Source organism: Cygnus atratus, chromosome 2 (genome assembly GCF_013377495.2).
Source record: "Cygnus atratus isolate AKBS03 ecotype Queensland, Australia chromosome 2, CAtr_DNAZoo_HiC_assembly, whole genome shotgun sequence".
Lineage (NCBI taxonomy): Eukaryota > Metazoa > Chordata > Aves > Anseriformes > Anatidae > Cygnus > Cygnus atratus.
The window spans coordinates 6,751,184-6,767,475 of record NC_066363.1 but is presented as its reverse complement, the minus strand read 5'-3'; the positions used below and the strand labels follow the sequence as shown (position 1 = coordinate 6,767,475).

At 39.0% G+C, this 16,292-nt stretch overlaps 1 protein-coding gene across 5 annotated transcripts in view; it reads left to right on the top strand.

Moving 5' to 3' along the window:
- Positions 1–16,292, top strand: part of XYLB (xylulokinase) — an 82,216-nt gene that overhangs the window by 614 nt on the left and 65,310 nt on the right. The window contains exons 1-10 of one of the 5 annotated variants that reach the window (XM_035554435.2): positions 48–187; positions 596–678; positions 1,592–1,661; positions 3,148–3,228; positions 4,709–4,795; positions 6,612–6,740; positions 7,444–7,509; positions 8,099–8,152; positions 9,876–9,948; positions 15,220–15,338. In XM_035554435.2, coding sequence (XP_035410328.1) covers positions 89–187; positions 596–678; positions 1,592–1,661; positions 3,148–3,228; positions 4,709–4,795; positions 6,612–6,740; positions 7,444–7,509; positions 8,099–8,152; positions 9,876–9,948; positions 15,220–15,338 — 861 coding nt within the window. In that variant the 5' untranslated portion in view covers positions 48–88. Of the gene's footprint in view, positions 1–47; positions 188–595; positions 679–961; positions 999–1,591; positions 1,662–3,147; positions 3,229–4,708; positions 4,796–6,611; positions 6,741–7,443; positions 7,510–8,098; positions 8,153–9,875; positions 9,949–15,219; positions 15,339–16,292 lie in introns of those variants that run through there. The other 4 variants (XM_035554439.1, XM_035554437.2, XM_035554436.2 and 1 more) reach the window with 4 other exon arrangements.

Genomic DNA, 16,292 nt, shown 5'->3' with positions numbered 1-16,292 from the left:
CAGTGCTTGCAAGAAAGCTCGGCTCGATGGAATTGGGATTTGGATGTAGCTCTGCACAGGCTGCAGAAGCCAAGCATGAAGCTGTGAAATGCCCTCTGAGCTTTGCCAGGCTGGTAGAGTGCAGTTCAGACACTCTGGGCAGGAGGGAAGGTCCTCAAGGTATCCCGAATGTCTGCTAGTTTCCTTGGTAAGATGAGGCTTTTAAGAAAATAGAACCAACAACGCATGACATCTTTAACCTAAGATACAGTACTCTTTGGAGAACTTGGTTACTGTGATGCAAACTGGGAACTATATAACTTGCTTGGTGATTTTAGCAAAGCATCTTGTTCTTGCGTGATTAAGGAGGGAGAAAATGTAGCAAGCAAATACACATGTTGCTGGATAAGTGTACGTCAATGCTGTAAACTCACATAATAACTTGTTTTGTGTAAATTTGTGTCCATACTTACAGTTAGTTGCATGGATTGGGGTGATCCCCACTTCTTCCTTCCCATTTCATCTATGAGAATTGAATTATTATAAATGAATTATCAGTACTCTCTAGTTATTGTTCTCAACAGTTTTTGTTAACATCCTGTTTTATTTCTTCTAGCTGAAAGTCATTGCAATTGATGAACATCTGAGAGTCATTTATGAGGATAATGTTCATTTTGATAAAGACCTTCCAGAATTTAAGTAAGGTTTTTTTATATTTTACTTGGATAATAAAATGTAAAACTTTGGGGATTAGGATGAGGGGCTGTTCCCTACTTTGGTTATTGATAAGTGTGGAGGCATGGAAAAAGTTAATGCTGTGTTTGTGTTTCATACTTGCCAATAGAAGTATGTCCTTTTGCCTTGCTTTGTGTGTAAGTATGGCAAGAACTCCCAATAGAAAATAAAAAGACCCTCCCACCGTGAAGTATTATTAACCAACATGGTGTAAATTAACCAACATTTTTTTCTTTTGGAACTTCAGACTTTTGGACGTGGCTGTTTCTTTTTGGGACACAGAAGTAAGCACCACCTTTATGTCAGGATGGAATGTTATGATAACAGGAAATAAATTGCATGAGGGAAACTTCTGAAAGGCATTTGGAGACAAATTTTGTGGCTCCAAATGGCACATTAAGATGTATAAACTCAATTTATAGACTAGAATTTACAGATTTCCAGATTTCTTCCATCATAGTCACAAGTGCCAATAAAATACATTTATCTACTTGATGGTTTAACAGCAAAAATTGAATTTAATCTTCTAGATTCAAGCCACTAATGGTGACAGTTAGGAAACTTAAAGATAACCGTGACTTGCATGAAGCCAATGAGCAGCGTCAGCACTGGAGTCTGTCACAGGCCTTACTTCAGGACCACAGCCCTTCCTTGCAATTTGTTTTCTTTGCAATTGAGTCAAACTTCTCTAATGCCATTTCCTAGGAGCTGGCTTTTAGTTTTTAAGGTTTCAAACACTGATCTTATCTTTGCTCCTAACAAAAAAAAACAAAACAACACATTGCAAGCTCTCCTTGGTTATTACTAAACTTAAAGAACTTTGCTTGGTGGGGAAAAGTGACTGAATTTACCAAGAGAAAATACCGTTTTTCTGTAGGACTCAAGGTGGAGCCTATGTTCACAGTGACAGGCTGACAGTCACTTCTCCTGTGCTAATGTGGGTCAAGGTATGAACAAGCTTTATTGTCAGCCTTTTGGAAGTATCTGTAGTGTATGGTTCAACTTCCTTGCTCTTATTGAAATGGATATGTATTGCAAACAACAGTGAAACTCATCATTAAAATCATTGCAGTCCTTTTGCTTATTTTCTGCTTTTTAAAGTGCTATTCTATGTCTTTGGGATGCAGGTGTTAATGTAAACAACTTCCACTTTGGTTATGCATAATATTTTGTTTCTTTGTTTCTTTTTTCACTCTCTGCTATTTATAGCATTATATGCATGAAAAATCCTTTCCTGGATTTCCCCTATTTTTAAAATGCCCCTTTTTTTTCTTTTTTTCCCCTCCATCTTCCTGTTTCATATGCAAAATGGACCACTGTAGCTTTGCCTAGCTTAATTCTGTTTTTTTTTGCAGCATCCAGGTTACTCGCACTATCTTTTTAGAATAAGCTTTGCTAACAAATTGATTTCTCAAATGACAGGTGTTTAAAGAGCAATTTATTCAGTAATTCCCAGTCACTTTGACTGGTGTTTATTTTGAAATACAGATAACATTCTCTTCTGTTTTAAAAGCAGGCCTTCTTTGCCTCTGTGCAGATTCTGCAACCCTTGCTCTCACATGGTGCTACGTCAATCTGTTTTACTAGCATGATTTGAATAGTTAAGACATCTGAAAGGTCATGGAATCCCCAGTTGGTGTTCCACTGTAGTTCTGTCTGATGATCCATAAAGATTTGGTAAATTGTTCGCAGTTGGTCTTTTGAACCGTAATAAACAGGAACAGCTGTATTTATTAATTTAATAATATGATGATATAGGCATATGATAAATGAATATGGTTTCTTGGGAAGTTCTGAAGCCTTACAGTGGTCCATTTGTCAAGAAAAGTCTGGCAAATGCTGATCCGAATGGGACTATATAAAGATAGATTACTTTTTGGTTTTAAAATCCAGTAAAATGTGGCAAGAACAAAAGTAACCTAGGGGCTTAAGGTGCAAAAATTCACTTGAATTAAAGAGGTTCTGAGTTTTCAGCAGACACGACGGTCAGCAGTATTGAGGATTCCTGGCATCTTGTAGAATGGGGTGCAGGGTGCACACCATTAAAGATTTCATAGATTTCCAAAAGTAAGAACAGACAAAGATAATCATGTCTTGTGTCTGGCACTCTTAATAGATGTTTTTTAATGAATTGGAATTCTTTAAATCTTGCCGCTTGTTTAGGTTTCAAAGAATGATTCTTTGTGATTGAGCTTGTTTAAAGATTTTTTTTTTCCTCCTTTGTGTGATTCAACTTTTCTTTTATGGACTCTTACTTAGTAAATTAATTTATGCAGCTTCTTGAAAAGTCCATAGTCATTAGCTAATTTTTCATTATCTGCCAATGAACTCTTATCAGTGATGACATGAATTTACTCTTTAATTCCAAGGATTGTGAGTATGCATAATTTGGTAGCTCGTTACAGTCATTCTTGATTTTGTTTGTTCTTCTAGGCTCTGGATATGATTTTAGAAAAGATGAAATCTTCGGGCTTTAACTTCGCTCAAGTGAGAGCTTTGTCTGGTGCTGGCCAGGTTAGTTTCTAAAGAAATAAATCCATCTTACTGTATTTCTTCAATATAGTACAAGGTATACTGATAAATTTTGAATGGTTGTATTGCAGAAGACCTTAAAGACATCAAGTAAGATCAAAGCTTCTATGTAAGCATCCATTAAAAGATACATGTTACTCAAGGTAACCTAAAACCTGAAGCATTCAGGGCAATCTATAGCAGGTAGTAAGAGGGGAGGATGAGGTTTACATAGTAATTGTTTAGATCAGTATAGTGCATAACTAGTTGTTCTCCTGTTGCTTAAATTCTTTATACGTGTAGATTCTGAAATGACTGGGGTCATTTTGAATTTCACTTTATCCAGGTGCAGTGGAAATAGGGTAGAAAAACAATGACTAGCTGACATTGCTGAAGGCATAGTAAAATCCTGTTGAGCACTGTTTTTGTTGGCTAGGATGGAGATCTGCCTAGGAACAAAAGAAAACAAATTATGATAGTCTTTGATGCAAAGAGGACAAATATGCTGCTTGGCCATTTCTTATCCTTTAAGTACATTTTTTGAGGTTTATAAAACCCATTCTGATACTAGGTCGGTTCTCCAGTCTCCTAGTACTGTGGTGAGATAAGGAAGTCCTTTATTCCATTTACAGACTTAAAAATTATATTCAGGGTAAGGACAGCACCGAAATGATAGCTGATTGTGATGCATGAGGTTTAGTTAATCATCTTGATATATCTGGGGCTAATTAATCAAAATTTTTGCTTTAATCTCCATGTTTCATTGCTTTCAGTTGAAAGTCTGAGCAACATGTCTGAAAGTCATAGTTTGTATCAAGGCTCTGTTAAGAATTCCTCAGTGGAACAGAAGTTAGGGGCTGCCAGGCAACCCCAACTCACTCAAGTGAAGGCAGGAAGGTTTTTTTTTCCAGACTACCAGCATTCCCTTTGTTTTCCTCTTAATTCAACAAGTTGGGGTATCAACTTGGTGCTATATTCAGATTCTTTCAGGTAGAACAGATTTCACTTAGCTGTCACCTGCCAACTACACATCGTCTCTCTCCCTTTTCTCTGTTAAGAACCTTGTTTCTGTGCTGCAGATCAGACAGCAGAGGTGCACTGATGTGCCAGTTTTTGCCCCAACAGAAGGGGCAAACAGGTTTCAATTGTCAGAAGAACCAGAAGAGAGATGTTGAAGCAATCTGGATGAAGCTGTGGGTCAAGAACTATGGGCTTGGTTTTCTTTGTGTACATCTAGTTTCATTGGTGTAGTTGGTATAATTCAAGGTCATTATTGTATTGACTCCTGTGTTTTCTGTTTCAGTATATGCTTTGCTCAATCTTGAAGTGTCTTCTAATGGGACACTTGATTTGAAAAAGTGCATTTTTTTTCTCCTAGTTTGGAGAGAGTTCTCTGTCCCTTAGAGCTTGAAATTCAGATCAGGGTATGAACTTTGTAGCCTGACAGGCCATCTCCAACTTCGGTTTCTGTACATTCCTACAGCAACACGGGAGTGTGTATTGGAAGAAAGGAAGCATCCAGATTTTAAAGAATGCATCGCCTGAACTGCCTTTACATCAGTTACTAACGGTAATGTGCATAAAAAGGCTCTGAAGGGAGAGCTACAGTTTTTCTGATACTTAGGCATTGCTTTTTTCATTGCCAACCTTTCCTCATGTTTAGCTGAGTTGCATGTCCCTGCAGCATGAAGAGAAATATACAGGTTACTCCTTCAGCTCCAGGGCTTTTGACATTTCCTGTTCTCCTGAGCGACAGTGTGTACTGTTTTAAAAGCTTACAGGTGTCAGTGGGCATTCCATAATCTTTTTATGTCAGAGTAACAACCTGTTTGTTCTTTTAGGAAATGTAATATTTTTGTAAACAACCTGTAAGCATTGTTTTTTTTTTTTTTTAATTTGTATTAACAAAAAAATTGCAATGAAGAATATTATTGCACCTGAGTTTCCTTGTAATGCCTGAGATTTCTTTAGAAAATATTAAAAAAAAAATCAATTTACATTTCCCTCTGAAACAATGGAAGTGTAATGCTGTGAGGACAGAACCTCATAGCAAGTAAATTGTTGAACCTCAACACTATTTTTGTTTGTTTGGTATGTTTTGAATATAGACTTGACAGAGTTCTGTTTGAAAAGAGAAGTAGGGAGAAAACAGCTTTCCATTCAAAGTCCCTGACCTTCCTTACTTCAAGATCTGTATCCAGCCATACCCTGGGGTGCATCAGGCACGGCATGGCTAGCTGCTGGAGGGAAGGGATTGTCCCGCTCTACTCTGCACTGTGTGGCCTCACCTCGAGTACTGTGTGCAGTTTTGTGTGCCACAATATAAGAATGACGTAAAGCTGTCAGAGAATGTCCAAAGGAGGGTTACAAAGATGTTGAAGGGTCTGGAGTGCTAGACTTGTGAGGAGCGGCTGAGGTCCCTTGGTTTGTTCAGCCCCGAGCAGAGCAGGCCGAGGGGAGGCCTCATGGCGGCCTGCAGCTCCCTCACGAGGGGAGCGGAGGGGCAGGCGCTGAGCTCTGCTCTCTGGGGACAGAGACAGGACCCGAGGGAACGGCATGGAGCTGGGACAGGGGAGGGTCAGGCTGGGGGTTAGGGAAAGGTTCTGCACCCAGAGGTGGTCGGGCACTGGGACAGGCTGCCCAGGGCAGTGGGCACGGCACTGAGCTGCAGGAGTTCAAGAAGCTTTTGGACAACGCTCTCGGACACAGGGTCTGGTTTTTGGGTTGTTCTGTGTGGAGCCAGGAGTTGGACTTGATGGTCCTTGTGGGTCCCTCCCAACTCAGGATGTTCTGTGATTCTAAGATCAGAAACAACAGTTGTATATTGAAAAGGAGGCATTCATATAAACAATCTATTAAATGATTACTTTTGGAAATAATCTCATCTATGCAGAACTCTTGGGAATGGAATTAAAATACTCTCTGGTGATGTACGAAGCCTCACATGCATTGCTTATGGCAAGCCTCACTTGCATTGGTTATGCCAGTCACTGAAGAGAAATCTTTTAGAACAGCTCTGGATAGTCTTAAATATTTGAAGAGAAGTTCTAAAAAATGGGTCTAAACTTGTATAAAATGACCTGGGGCTTTGGCTACTAAAGGAGTGTACTGATACATTGCCACAGCACATCCTGCTGCAGGGCATGTGTGAATTACTGGCAGGTGGAGCCTGCTGCTTCCCTCGAGTGTGAAGGTTGGGTTAGGCTTTCCACTGCTGACCAACGTGCTGTCCAATATCTGTTTTCCTGTAATTATCGAGAGGGGAACAGAAGGCACCTCAGAGCACTGAACTGTGAGCTGACAGCTAGGTCTGCTGGACTATTATTGTTCCAGCAGGGACTTCTAAGAGCTCAGATGTTCTTAATAAAGAATATTGTTTGTTCCAGGCTTGTTTTGCTGTCAGTAACAGCCCCATCTGGATGGATTCGAGCACAGCTTCACAGTGCAGCAATCTGGAGAAGGCTGTGGGAGGAGCACAGCGCCTAGCGGCTATCACTGGATCTCGAGCCTATGAGGTGAGGAGCAGTGAGAAGAAAGTCCTCTTGGCACCTGGCTGCTCTTACTGTTGGTTTAATAGAATAAGGCTCTAATCTCCTAAATTGCTGATTCTGTTTTTGAATCATCATGCACTGGCCATAAGGCCAGTGTTTGAAATCAGACTTTGCATACCACTAACAGTTTATTTTTAACTTACCAAAGGTTAAGGTTTCAGAAGTTCAGTGTTAGAAGATTTTTGTTGTTTGATACAATATATGAATGAAAAATAATTATTCTTACAACTGCCATTAGCTTGTGCTGGAGTTGCTTCTTTGAGTATGAAACTTGCTGCCTGCTTCCATTCACCTTCCTCGCAGAGAGCTGCATAGGTTGGGTAGCCTAAATCTTTTAAAGAATTCAAAGGCAGCATTTGAATAGTGTTGGTTCCTGGGCATGTAATAAGAATGATTCATTCCATTGAACTGTCATTTCTGAAATGTAAATTGTGGATAGTAATGCTTTTTCACAAGCTTTTTTTTTTCAAAAGGTGAGCAAAATTCTCATAATGAGACTATGTGTTATAGCCTGTTTAGTGCAGATTGCCTGCTGTGCACTGACTTTCATCATGCATCAGGCAAATTAAATATCCAAAGTGCAATGTACTGAACTCATTACACAGAGTTAATGATTATTGACTCCATTTAGGGTTTGTGTTTCTAAGCATTTGCATTTCTTTCTCAGCGTTTTACAGGAAACCAGATAGCAAAGATTTACAGCCAGAATCCTGAGGTCTACAAGCAAACTGAGGTTGGCTCAACTTCAATATACTTATTGGAAATCACAGTTGAAAATCTTTTAAAAAGAATTTTGTGCAGATGTCAGATTATTATTTTTTTTGGCTAAAAATATCTTTATTCTTGTGTTTGCTTTTAAAATTAAAATAAAAAAAAATACTTTTTTTGAGTTATATTCGTAGTCATTAGGCAGATAAAAATCGGGCATCAGTTCCATTTTGAATGTTATATTTAACACAGCAGGTTCCATTGGATCTTGCATTTGTGGAAGAAGTTTTTTAAAACAGGCTTTCGTTTGGGTGGCAGTAAATTGTATGTTCAGCAGTTCAAATACAAGTGGGTAACTAAGCACACAATTGAAATTTTAGCACTCAGAATTGTCTGTCTGCATACAGAAATGTGGTTGTTCTGCCATACAAAACTGGCATCCCTGCAGATGTGCATAGGAAAAAAACTGCAATCAATTCTAGATTTTTTTTTTCATAGATTTTCCCTTGAGGAGCTACTTTGATTCTGTTAGTACAAATGAATTGCATTGTGTAGTTTCCTTCTGATTTTTAATGTTTAGAAATCAATGTGCAATTCTGTTGTTTCAATTTAAGTCTGCATCTAGCTGCGACAAAAATGGTTTGAAGCAAGGTGAAACCTCCATGCAGGTATGATATACATGAGGAAAGGCTCCTGCCCTGTGATTAGAAAACACTAAACATCCCGACCTGTGAAGTCAGGTGGCTTGTGTTTTTATATTACTGCAGTTCTTGTTAGTATTGATCATAATTTTTCTGTTTCTTAGAATCTCACCTCTACATGAAACATTTAATTTCATGGGGAAGTGAGTTGCAAAGTTTTCTGGAGAGAATGCTTCATTTTTAAAATTTCTTTTTCTCTCTTTTCATTGTGTAACCTTTATGCTAGTAAGGGATGGGACGAAAGAGAACACTAATACAGTCTGATCACAAGTTTAAGAGTAACTTTAGAGAAAGATGCATGAATAGCAGGGGCAGGGTGGGGAGCAAGTCCCTGGGAACTGAGAACTGGTCAGACTAAGTAAGCTAAGACTTTGAGGACTGGTTGGCACTGATGGCACCTTTTGGCAATAAGGATATGCAAGAAGTTGTGTTCTAGCCCAAATATTTCAGTGCCAGAGTTGCTTTTGGGGACCTTCAAGCAGCACTTAGCAGCCTGGCAGTCTGAGTGGCACGTGGAAGGTGGATGTTTTTCCTCCTCTAGGTCAGCTTGCTGAACTGGCTGATTCACAGTTTAACTTCATCCTTTTCCTTCCATTTCAGGCAGCTAGTGCCCATTGGGGCACCAGAGAAGGTAGGCCTTCGTTATCTAAGCACAATGTGACATATTCTTGGGGAGAGACGCATGAAGAGCAAGTGCATCATTAAGTTTCTCGGCCATTGTAACCACTTCTTAGAGCTCTGGCTGTAGTCCGTCTCTGAATGCTGTGTGAAGCAGTGGTTTCATAATTGCTAATACAAAAACCTGTCACTGCAGGCTCACTCCACCAGTAGAGATTTGATTCTCATTAGTTACTGGGTGACAATCATATTTCTTTTGAATTAGAGCACACAATGAGGAATTTGACAGCTTTTGTGCCAGCTTCTGGGGGACATACAATACTTGATCCTGCAGAAAGCTTGGCTGCTTAACTCGGTAGTTTCTCTAGCAGGCTTGAAATGGAGGTTAGTTCGTGTTGGATCAGTGCTTTGTGTTACACGGCCAGGGCATTTCGGGGCCAGTACTAGGAGCCCTGCAGCTGGATTTCATGCATGGTTGGAACATATCCTGAGGCAGAGCTGCAGGCAGTGGTTTAGTGCAGAGCTGGTTATTACCAGCTCCTAGGATTAACTCCTGGGAGGGCTGGGGTCTCAGCTGGGAGGAGGTCACAGATGGGAGGAAGGTAAGAGCTCACGTAAAGGTGCTATCAGAACCTTGCCAGAGTGACTAAAAAAGCTCGCAGACCTGTACCCAGGGTTGACCAATTCATGTCTTCTGGGCATTTCCCCGGTCATCCACACACAGTTTTTTTCTCGGTGAGTATTTTTCCTTAAATGAGGTCCTGTGATACACCACAGTTGTGAATTAATTCATGATAACATAGAATGTGCTAATATACTAGGTGTATTTTGCATGTTTCAGAAAGCAGAGCTATTAACAGCTTTTATCATGGGGTTACTTTTAGATTGATATCTGCTGCGTTACTTAGGCAGGAATATAAAACTGAATAATCCTTCTAGGTGTATTTCCGTGTGCATTCTGTGTCTAACATTAAGCATCTATTAACATTTGCTGCTTCCAATTACTTATTTATTTTCTTTGAAGTGAGTACTGATGGGAATCACTCTCACTCCTTTTTTTTTTTCCTTTCAGAGAATCTCTTTGGTTAGTAGTTTCGCAGCTTCCCTTTTCTTAGGAGCTTATGCACCCATCGATTACAGTGATGGTAAGTGTGTGGGCTTTTCTGGTAGTGACAAGTCAAGAAGGAAATTTTCCTCTCTATCCCTCCCCACCTTACATAAAAGGGGGGACAGGCTCTCTGCCGTTTATTTTCAATCTTTAAACTTTAATTACAAGTATATTAGATTTTCAGCTAAGTTATTCCTTTCGGTTTGTTGCTACTCTTGATAGTGTTGTCAGCTCTGCTTATTTATCCCCAGCGTGCCATGATTCCAATTTCTATAAAATGGATCCAGAGAAAAAGTTCTTAAATGAAAGCGTATCTTTTTCATTACTTTCTGATGTGAAAGGAATGTTGACATATCTATTTAAAAGCACGAAAAAATTGTGGATTTTCAGGTAGACTTCATAGTTCTGATATTCTTTGTTTTTGCTGGTTTAGCTCTGAGTTGTACAGGATGCAAACGAGATGTATACTGTGATTATTGCACACGCCCCCACACCTAATTGGAGTAAGGATCTGTAACAGAAATTTCCGCTGGTTCATTTTGAAAGGATAAGCAAAGCCAAGCAAGAAAAACAAAAACAAAACCAAAAAAACCACAAACAAACAAGCAAGCTCAGTTAAAAAGAATAAAATCTAACCTTTATCTTTTCATTCATCATAACAAAGACCAAAAAGTGACCAGACACGTGTCTCTCTTTTCTGTTGTGTGTTATCTCAGCTATCCAGCTTTTAAATGGCAAATTTAAACAGCCTTTATGAGGGATACCTTCCTCCTGGGAGCTGTGCTGTTATTTCTAAATAGCATTTTTGATTCCTTCTCTGAAAATAAGAGGAGATATATTTCAGAGCTGAAAGGTTAGATAACAAGGCTCTCTAAGGAAATTTTGCATTATAGAGCCATAGTTGACACCCATGTGCGAAGACGAACTTATTTTTTCTCCTTCGTTGTTCCATCAAAGCTCGTAGGAAAAGGCAAGACACCTCAATTTTAGGTAATGGACAACTTATTCAATACTAGATTTCCCATTTATATTTGAGACCTTAAAAATTACAAGGCAATCCACGCTTATTTTGCAGCAATTGTGAGATTATTACATCTGTCTTCTGGTCTTGTTCTGTTAGCCATGTATTTTCACAGCTAAATTTTATTTTTTTTTGTGAATTATTGCCCACAATACCTGTTGAGAGTTGCACTTTGCTCCTCAGTAGGCCCAAGTGCTGAGCATTTCGGCCACTCACCAACCTACAGGACTAGCTCTATGTACTGTATTTCAAATAGAGATGGTGAGAGCTCCAAGATCCTTTTTTCTGACAAAGAAATATGTTGGTTGTTGATATTTTTTTCAGTGAGTGTTTATTTTGATTCAAATTTTGTTTAAAATACAAGCAAATAATAAATCCTTTTTTTTTTTTTTTTTTGGTAATGGTATCTCTGACTTTTTCTAGTTGGAAGCGAGTGAGGGAAATCTGTGCTTCTTCTATTTTGGAACATGATCATTTCAGTTTGGTTGGAAACCAAAACGTTTTAAACTCTAAACAAAACAAAAGTTTGCTTCGTTGGAAAACTTTCATAGAAAATGTGTTGCATTTTTCAAACAGCTCTAAGGCGAGCCTGTTCTGTTACACCTTTGGCTATTTACATAACTTGAATCAATGTTATCTGCTGTTCAGAGCATGTAAGATTATTAAATTTTTGTGTGAAAAAAGATAAGGGAACTAAGCAGCATGTTACAGTTCTTTTTACAAGACAACAGATTTTTCAGCGTTGTAAGCTATATTTTGTCTTGTACGTTCTTTTCTTCTGTTAGCATAATGAGAGCGAATTCTAATTCCAGTAATAAAATGTAATTATAATGCATGCAATAGTTTTTTGGATCCATCTTAAAAACCTGTTTTCTTGTCATGTATGATTTCTTGCAATTCACTTGATCTTTTACGTTGCACCTGTATATTGTAGTTTGAAATGCATCTCAAAATAATACTCAGATAATAGACCTATTCTTCATTTCTGTAGGTTTAACTTCAGGTCATATCGTCTTTAAAAGACCCTGTCAAATTGTTTAGCTCTGCACAATAACTTCTCTCTTTAAATTTGCGGGTTATTGTAGGAAATGTGCTACTCAGTTTCAGGAATTTTTCTTCTTAAAGGTCCAATCTTGCAAGGTTCAAACCACTGCTTATGAATGGCTGAGCATCTTGTGTGATTGATTTAAAAAAAATCAAATTACATTCTGGTGGAACGAAGAATGATTTTCATTTATATTGTGCAGGTGGTAAAAGTAAGATGCATCTGGGACCTAAATAACTTGAGCACTCGAGGCATTGTTTCTTTTAGAAGACACCTTAAAGAACAGCTATTCAGCTCCTGACCTAGAGAAGCTTTATCTTTTGAAATGATTTTCCAAGAGCCTTAGGCAAATCATAGCTTAGCATATTTGTTTCTGTTGTTGTCTCAACTAAGGCTGTTTTGAACTGAAGCCTTTTCAGAAGGAAGCCTGTTGGGCTGAATTTACTCCTCCTGTAGCTTGTTTGGTGTCAGCAGAGCTGCACTGCTCACTGAAAAGGCAATCCAGAATTCTGTAATATAGATGCACTTACCCGTTTCTAAATGGGTGCAAATATTGATCTTTAGCTTGCTGATTGATAAAGCCAGTTAGTCAGTGTCTTTTGGTCTTTGTAATGTTTTTTTTTTTCCGGTCTTGAAATAATTATATTTTTGTACAAGCAGTAAATATTAGCAAGTCCCAGTTGTGCTCCTTGGTCACTTGAAGTCAGCGATGCTTGCAGTGAAATACTGAATCCTACTCATCCACGTGTTAATCCTTTCCTCAATCCTTACTAGACCATGGGCTTGGCTATTGACCTTCATTGCTGATGGGGTACCTAGTTGGAGTGACGAGTCTAAAGACTGCCTTTGTTTTTTTCCTGTGATCTTAGTTCTAAGGTTATTGTTTATTTTTATGTTAAACTCACAATGGTGTGCTTAAGCCATTTTTTTTTTTACTACCTTCTAGAAGCGGCATAGATCATGCATGACCGGACATGTGTGAGTTAGGAACTCACTGTGCATCGCTCCCTGTGTGACTGAAGGAGAAAGAGAAGCAGTTCCAGGGAGCTTTCAGCTCTCTGGTCTTGGTTTTCTGCTGACTAGAGATTCTCATTCATGTGCCTGCAGCAGGATAGGATGAATCCAGGGCAACAGACGAGTAGTTCTTGTAAAATAGTTGTTTCACATCTTTTAAATGAGTTTTTGAGGGTGGGATAAATTAGTTCATCTTTCTTTTCTCAGGGCATATTAAAGTCTCTTTGCAACTATATCTACTAGTCAATAAAACTGAAGTGTTGTTTCAGTTTCTATATAAGCTTAGACCTTTTCAGTTACAAAGGTTAGTGTTTTGCCTGGTTTAGGGAGGAAAGATGGGAGGCTGTGCTTATTCTTCCAGAATTACATTGGAGGACACTGGTTAAATGCTTCTCTAGGCTTGCAGGATGTGGGGATGAAGGATTTAAAAGAAAACAAACAAGGAAAACCACCAAAAAAAAAAAAGAAGAAAAAACAACAGCTAACCCTTTTCTAATGAAATTCCTCTTTATTTAAAGACTCTCTTGCTCACTGATTAATTTAATTTGGCTAAGGTGTTCTTGGCCTTTTACATTAGGCTCTTTTCTAGGAAACTTTCTAGCTTTGCATATTTTCTCATAGAAAGCCTCGTTAAGCCTGAGAGGCTTGGGAAGAGGCTCCATGTCTTGGAAGTGCAGATAACAATTCTGGACACAGTTTACCGAGGCAGGAGGGTGGCTAGATGTAAGAGTGAATTGAGAGAAGCTGGACTAAATCTTGCCATCTTTCCTTCTCCTGTTGCTGGTAGTGACTTCGGCAGCAGAAAAGGGAAACGCACCCTTTGCCTGTGGGAGCAAGCACACTTTGTGCTCTGTCAAATTCCTGCTGTCGCATCGCAGGCCAAATTTACCAGTGCATAATTTAAGTGTTTAATTTGCATGAAATGGGATTGATTGAATTTAATAAATGTAATTCTATTTTCTGTGTTACTAAGTATAGTCCAAATTTCCTGCTGTTTGGCTTGGTTTATTCTGGTGTCTTAGCTGGAGCGTGCGACACTTTCTATTTACAGCACCGTGCAAAGCACTGGGTCCAGACCATGCTGTTGGTGCTCAGGATTCAACTGTACAGATAGGTATTTTGTTAATAAACATTATTAAACTCATTATTAAGTGAAAAAGGCTGCTGGGAATTGATAGCGTAAGCTTATTTGTGCGTGTGTAACCAACAGTAGGGTATGTACAGGGAATATGGCAGGCTTATGCTCTTGTTGAGAATAAGAGTTCTGCTAGAGCCTTGTAATGTGCTGGCTGAGATGTGATTATGACCCTTCTCTTCCTCTGTGTCCCAGCATTGCAAGCGTAGCTGTATTCCACAAACTCTACATGTTGGTCAGCCTCACCTTTGTGTTACGCTGAGTTTAAAGATGTATTGAATTGAAGTGAATTTGAAGTTTTCCACCGTGCTCGGCTGAGAACGTGGCTGTGTTTCTGAGATAAATAAGTCACGGGGTAAACAGTCTTTGAAATGAAAATGTTGTTAATCCAGAGTAAGACTAATATGTCCCTGAACAGCACTAACCAGAAGTGCGTACGGATTTTTCGAGGCTAATGAAATGTGCAATTAAATGCATCTTAGAAATGCAAGCAAGGGATGTGGAATGCTCAGGAAGTTACATAGATTTGGCCACTAACCAACTTGAGTTCACTTTCTAAACCAGGACAACGCAAATGAGACTGTGACAAAAAAGAAATGAAACAGAAAATGCCCAGCTCTTCCTCAGATCCAGTGATAGTTCTGGTGTGGACCTAGGTGGCCAAATCTGAATTTCTGCAACCAGTAATTAGTCTCAGATGAGCACAGCACACCTTCAAGTGACACTGCTGCGTCACCTCTATAGCTGTAGTGAAGTCTCTGTATAAGGTGGAAGGGTTGAGGGGGAGTTGATGGGGAAGTATGTGTTCTTTATTTTGCTTTTCATGTGGGCATAACTGGTTTGTCTGGTGCATTGTGCATCAGGGAAGACTCTTCTGATAACTTTACAGGTGAAAGCTATCTAGAGGTTGAATAACCAGTATCCTTTATGCTTAGAAGAGCTGAAACTGTTTTATTTGAATGTAAAATATACTTCTGTAAACTTTCTGTTGCCTGTAACAAGGTGGAATTTTCTGATGCGATATTGTTTGCTTTCTTTACACTAGTTTTGTGTTTAACGATCTATGATTCTTGGTTTGGTCTGTGTCTTGTAGGTTCTGGTATGAATCTGCTACAGATTTGGGAAAAGGTATGGTCAGCGTCCTGCCTTGATGCTTGTGCACCAGGGTTGGAAGAGAAACTGGGAAGCCCTGTGCCATCCCATTCAGTCCTGGTATGTGCCCGTCTTGAAGAGTTTAAAAAAAAAACCACAAACTTACTGGAAGAAATAGGGCTTTGTGCTGAGAGTTCTGCTGATGGTACTTTCTTAGAGTGTATTTGTGTATGTGTGTGTGTGTGCGCATGCGTGTACAATTACCCTGAGAGTTATGCTAGTTGATATTCCAGATGCATATGCCAGAGCAGAAATGGACATTTTTGAAAACTGATACCTTGTATCTGCCATAGCTTTCACCATGGATCACTTGGGGTTCTTGCACACCCTGGGCTATGAAAATAAAGGTTTTGGCAGATGCTGCAGTGATAAGAATCACTGAGGTTCTTCTCTCCGACTTCCCATATGCCCACAAGTACCTGGTGACTGCAAAACTATGCACAGTATTTATTACTGCAGAAACAGAACCCAACATTTGCGTTGCTTAACAGGGACCTTGTTTTATACTGTTTGTAGAGTTAATAAATTAATCTTCCTGAATCATTTGGGATGTTTAGAGCTCCTCGGTTCATGTAGCAGAACAATGAAATCAAGGCCCACATCTCTTAGAGTAAATGAATTTAGTCTTACCGTCCAGCACAGAAAGAGCTACTGCTTTAGGTGGTATACATGTAAAACAGGGTAGATATCTGTCACCTGATCCCTCTCAATTCAGTGCTAGTAAAGTAGCCAACTTATGATTCCTGTGCTGATCATGTGTAATGGAGAGGAACGAATCAAAAGTCTATGTATTTTGTAAGGATAGTTTTCTTCTCCTGTGTTTTCTCTGTGGCTTAAAAGAATACGGTTCTTGACCCCTAAAATAATAGATGTCATATTTCACATTTAATGTTGTGATGTATATTAATGTTGTTTCCTCTTTTGTTTGCATTGAGTTTCTAATTTTTATGTATTAATATTCATGTATCTGTGCAAAATAGATGGATATGTTTATATTACTTGATGTGAATAATT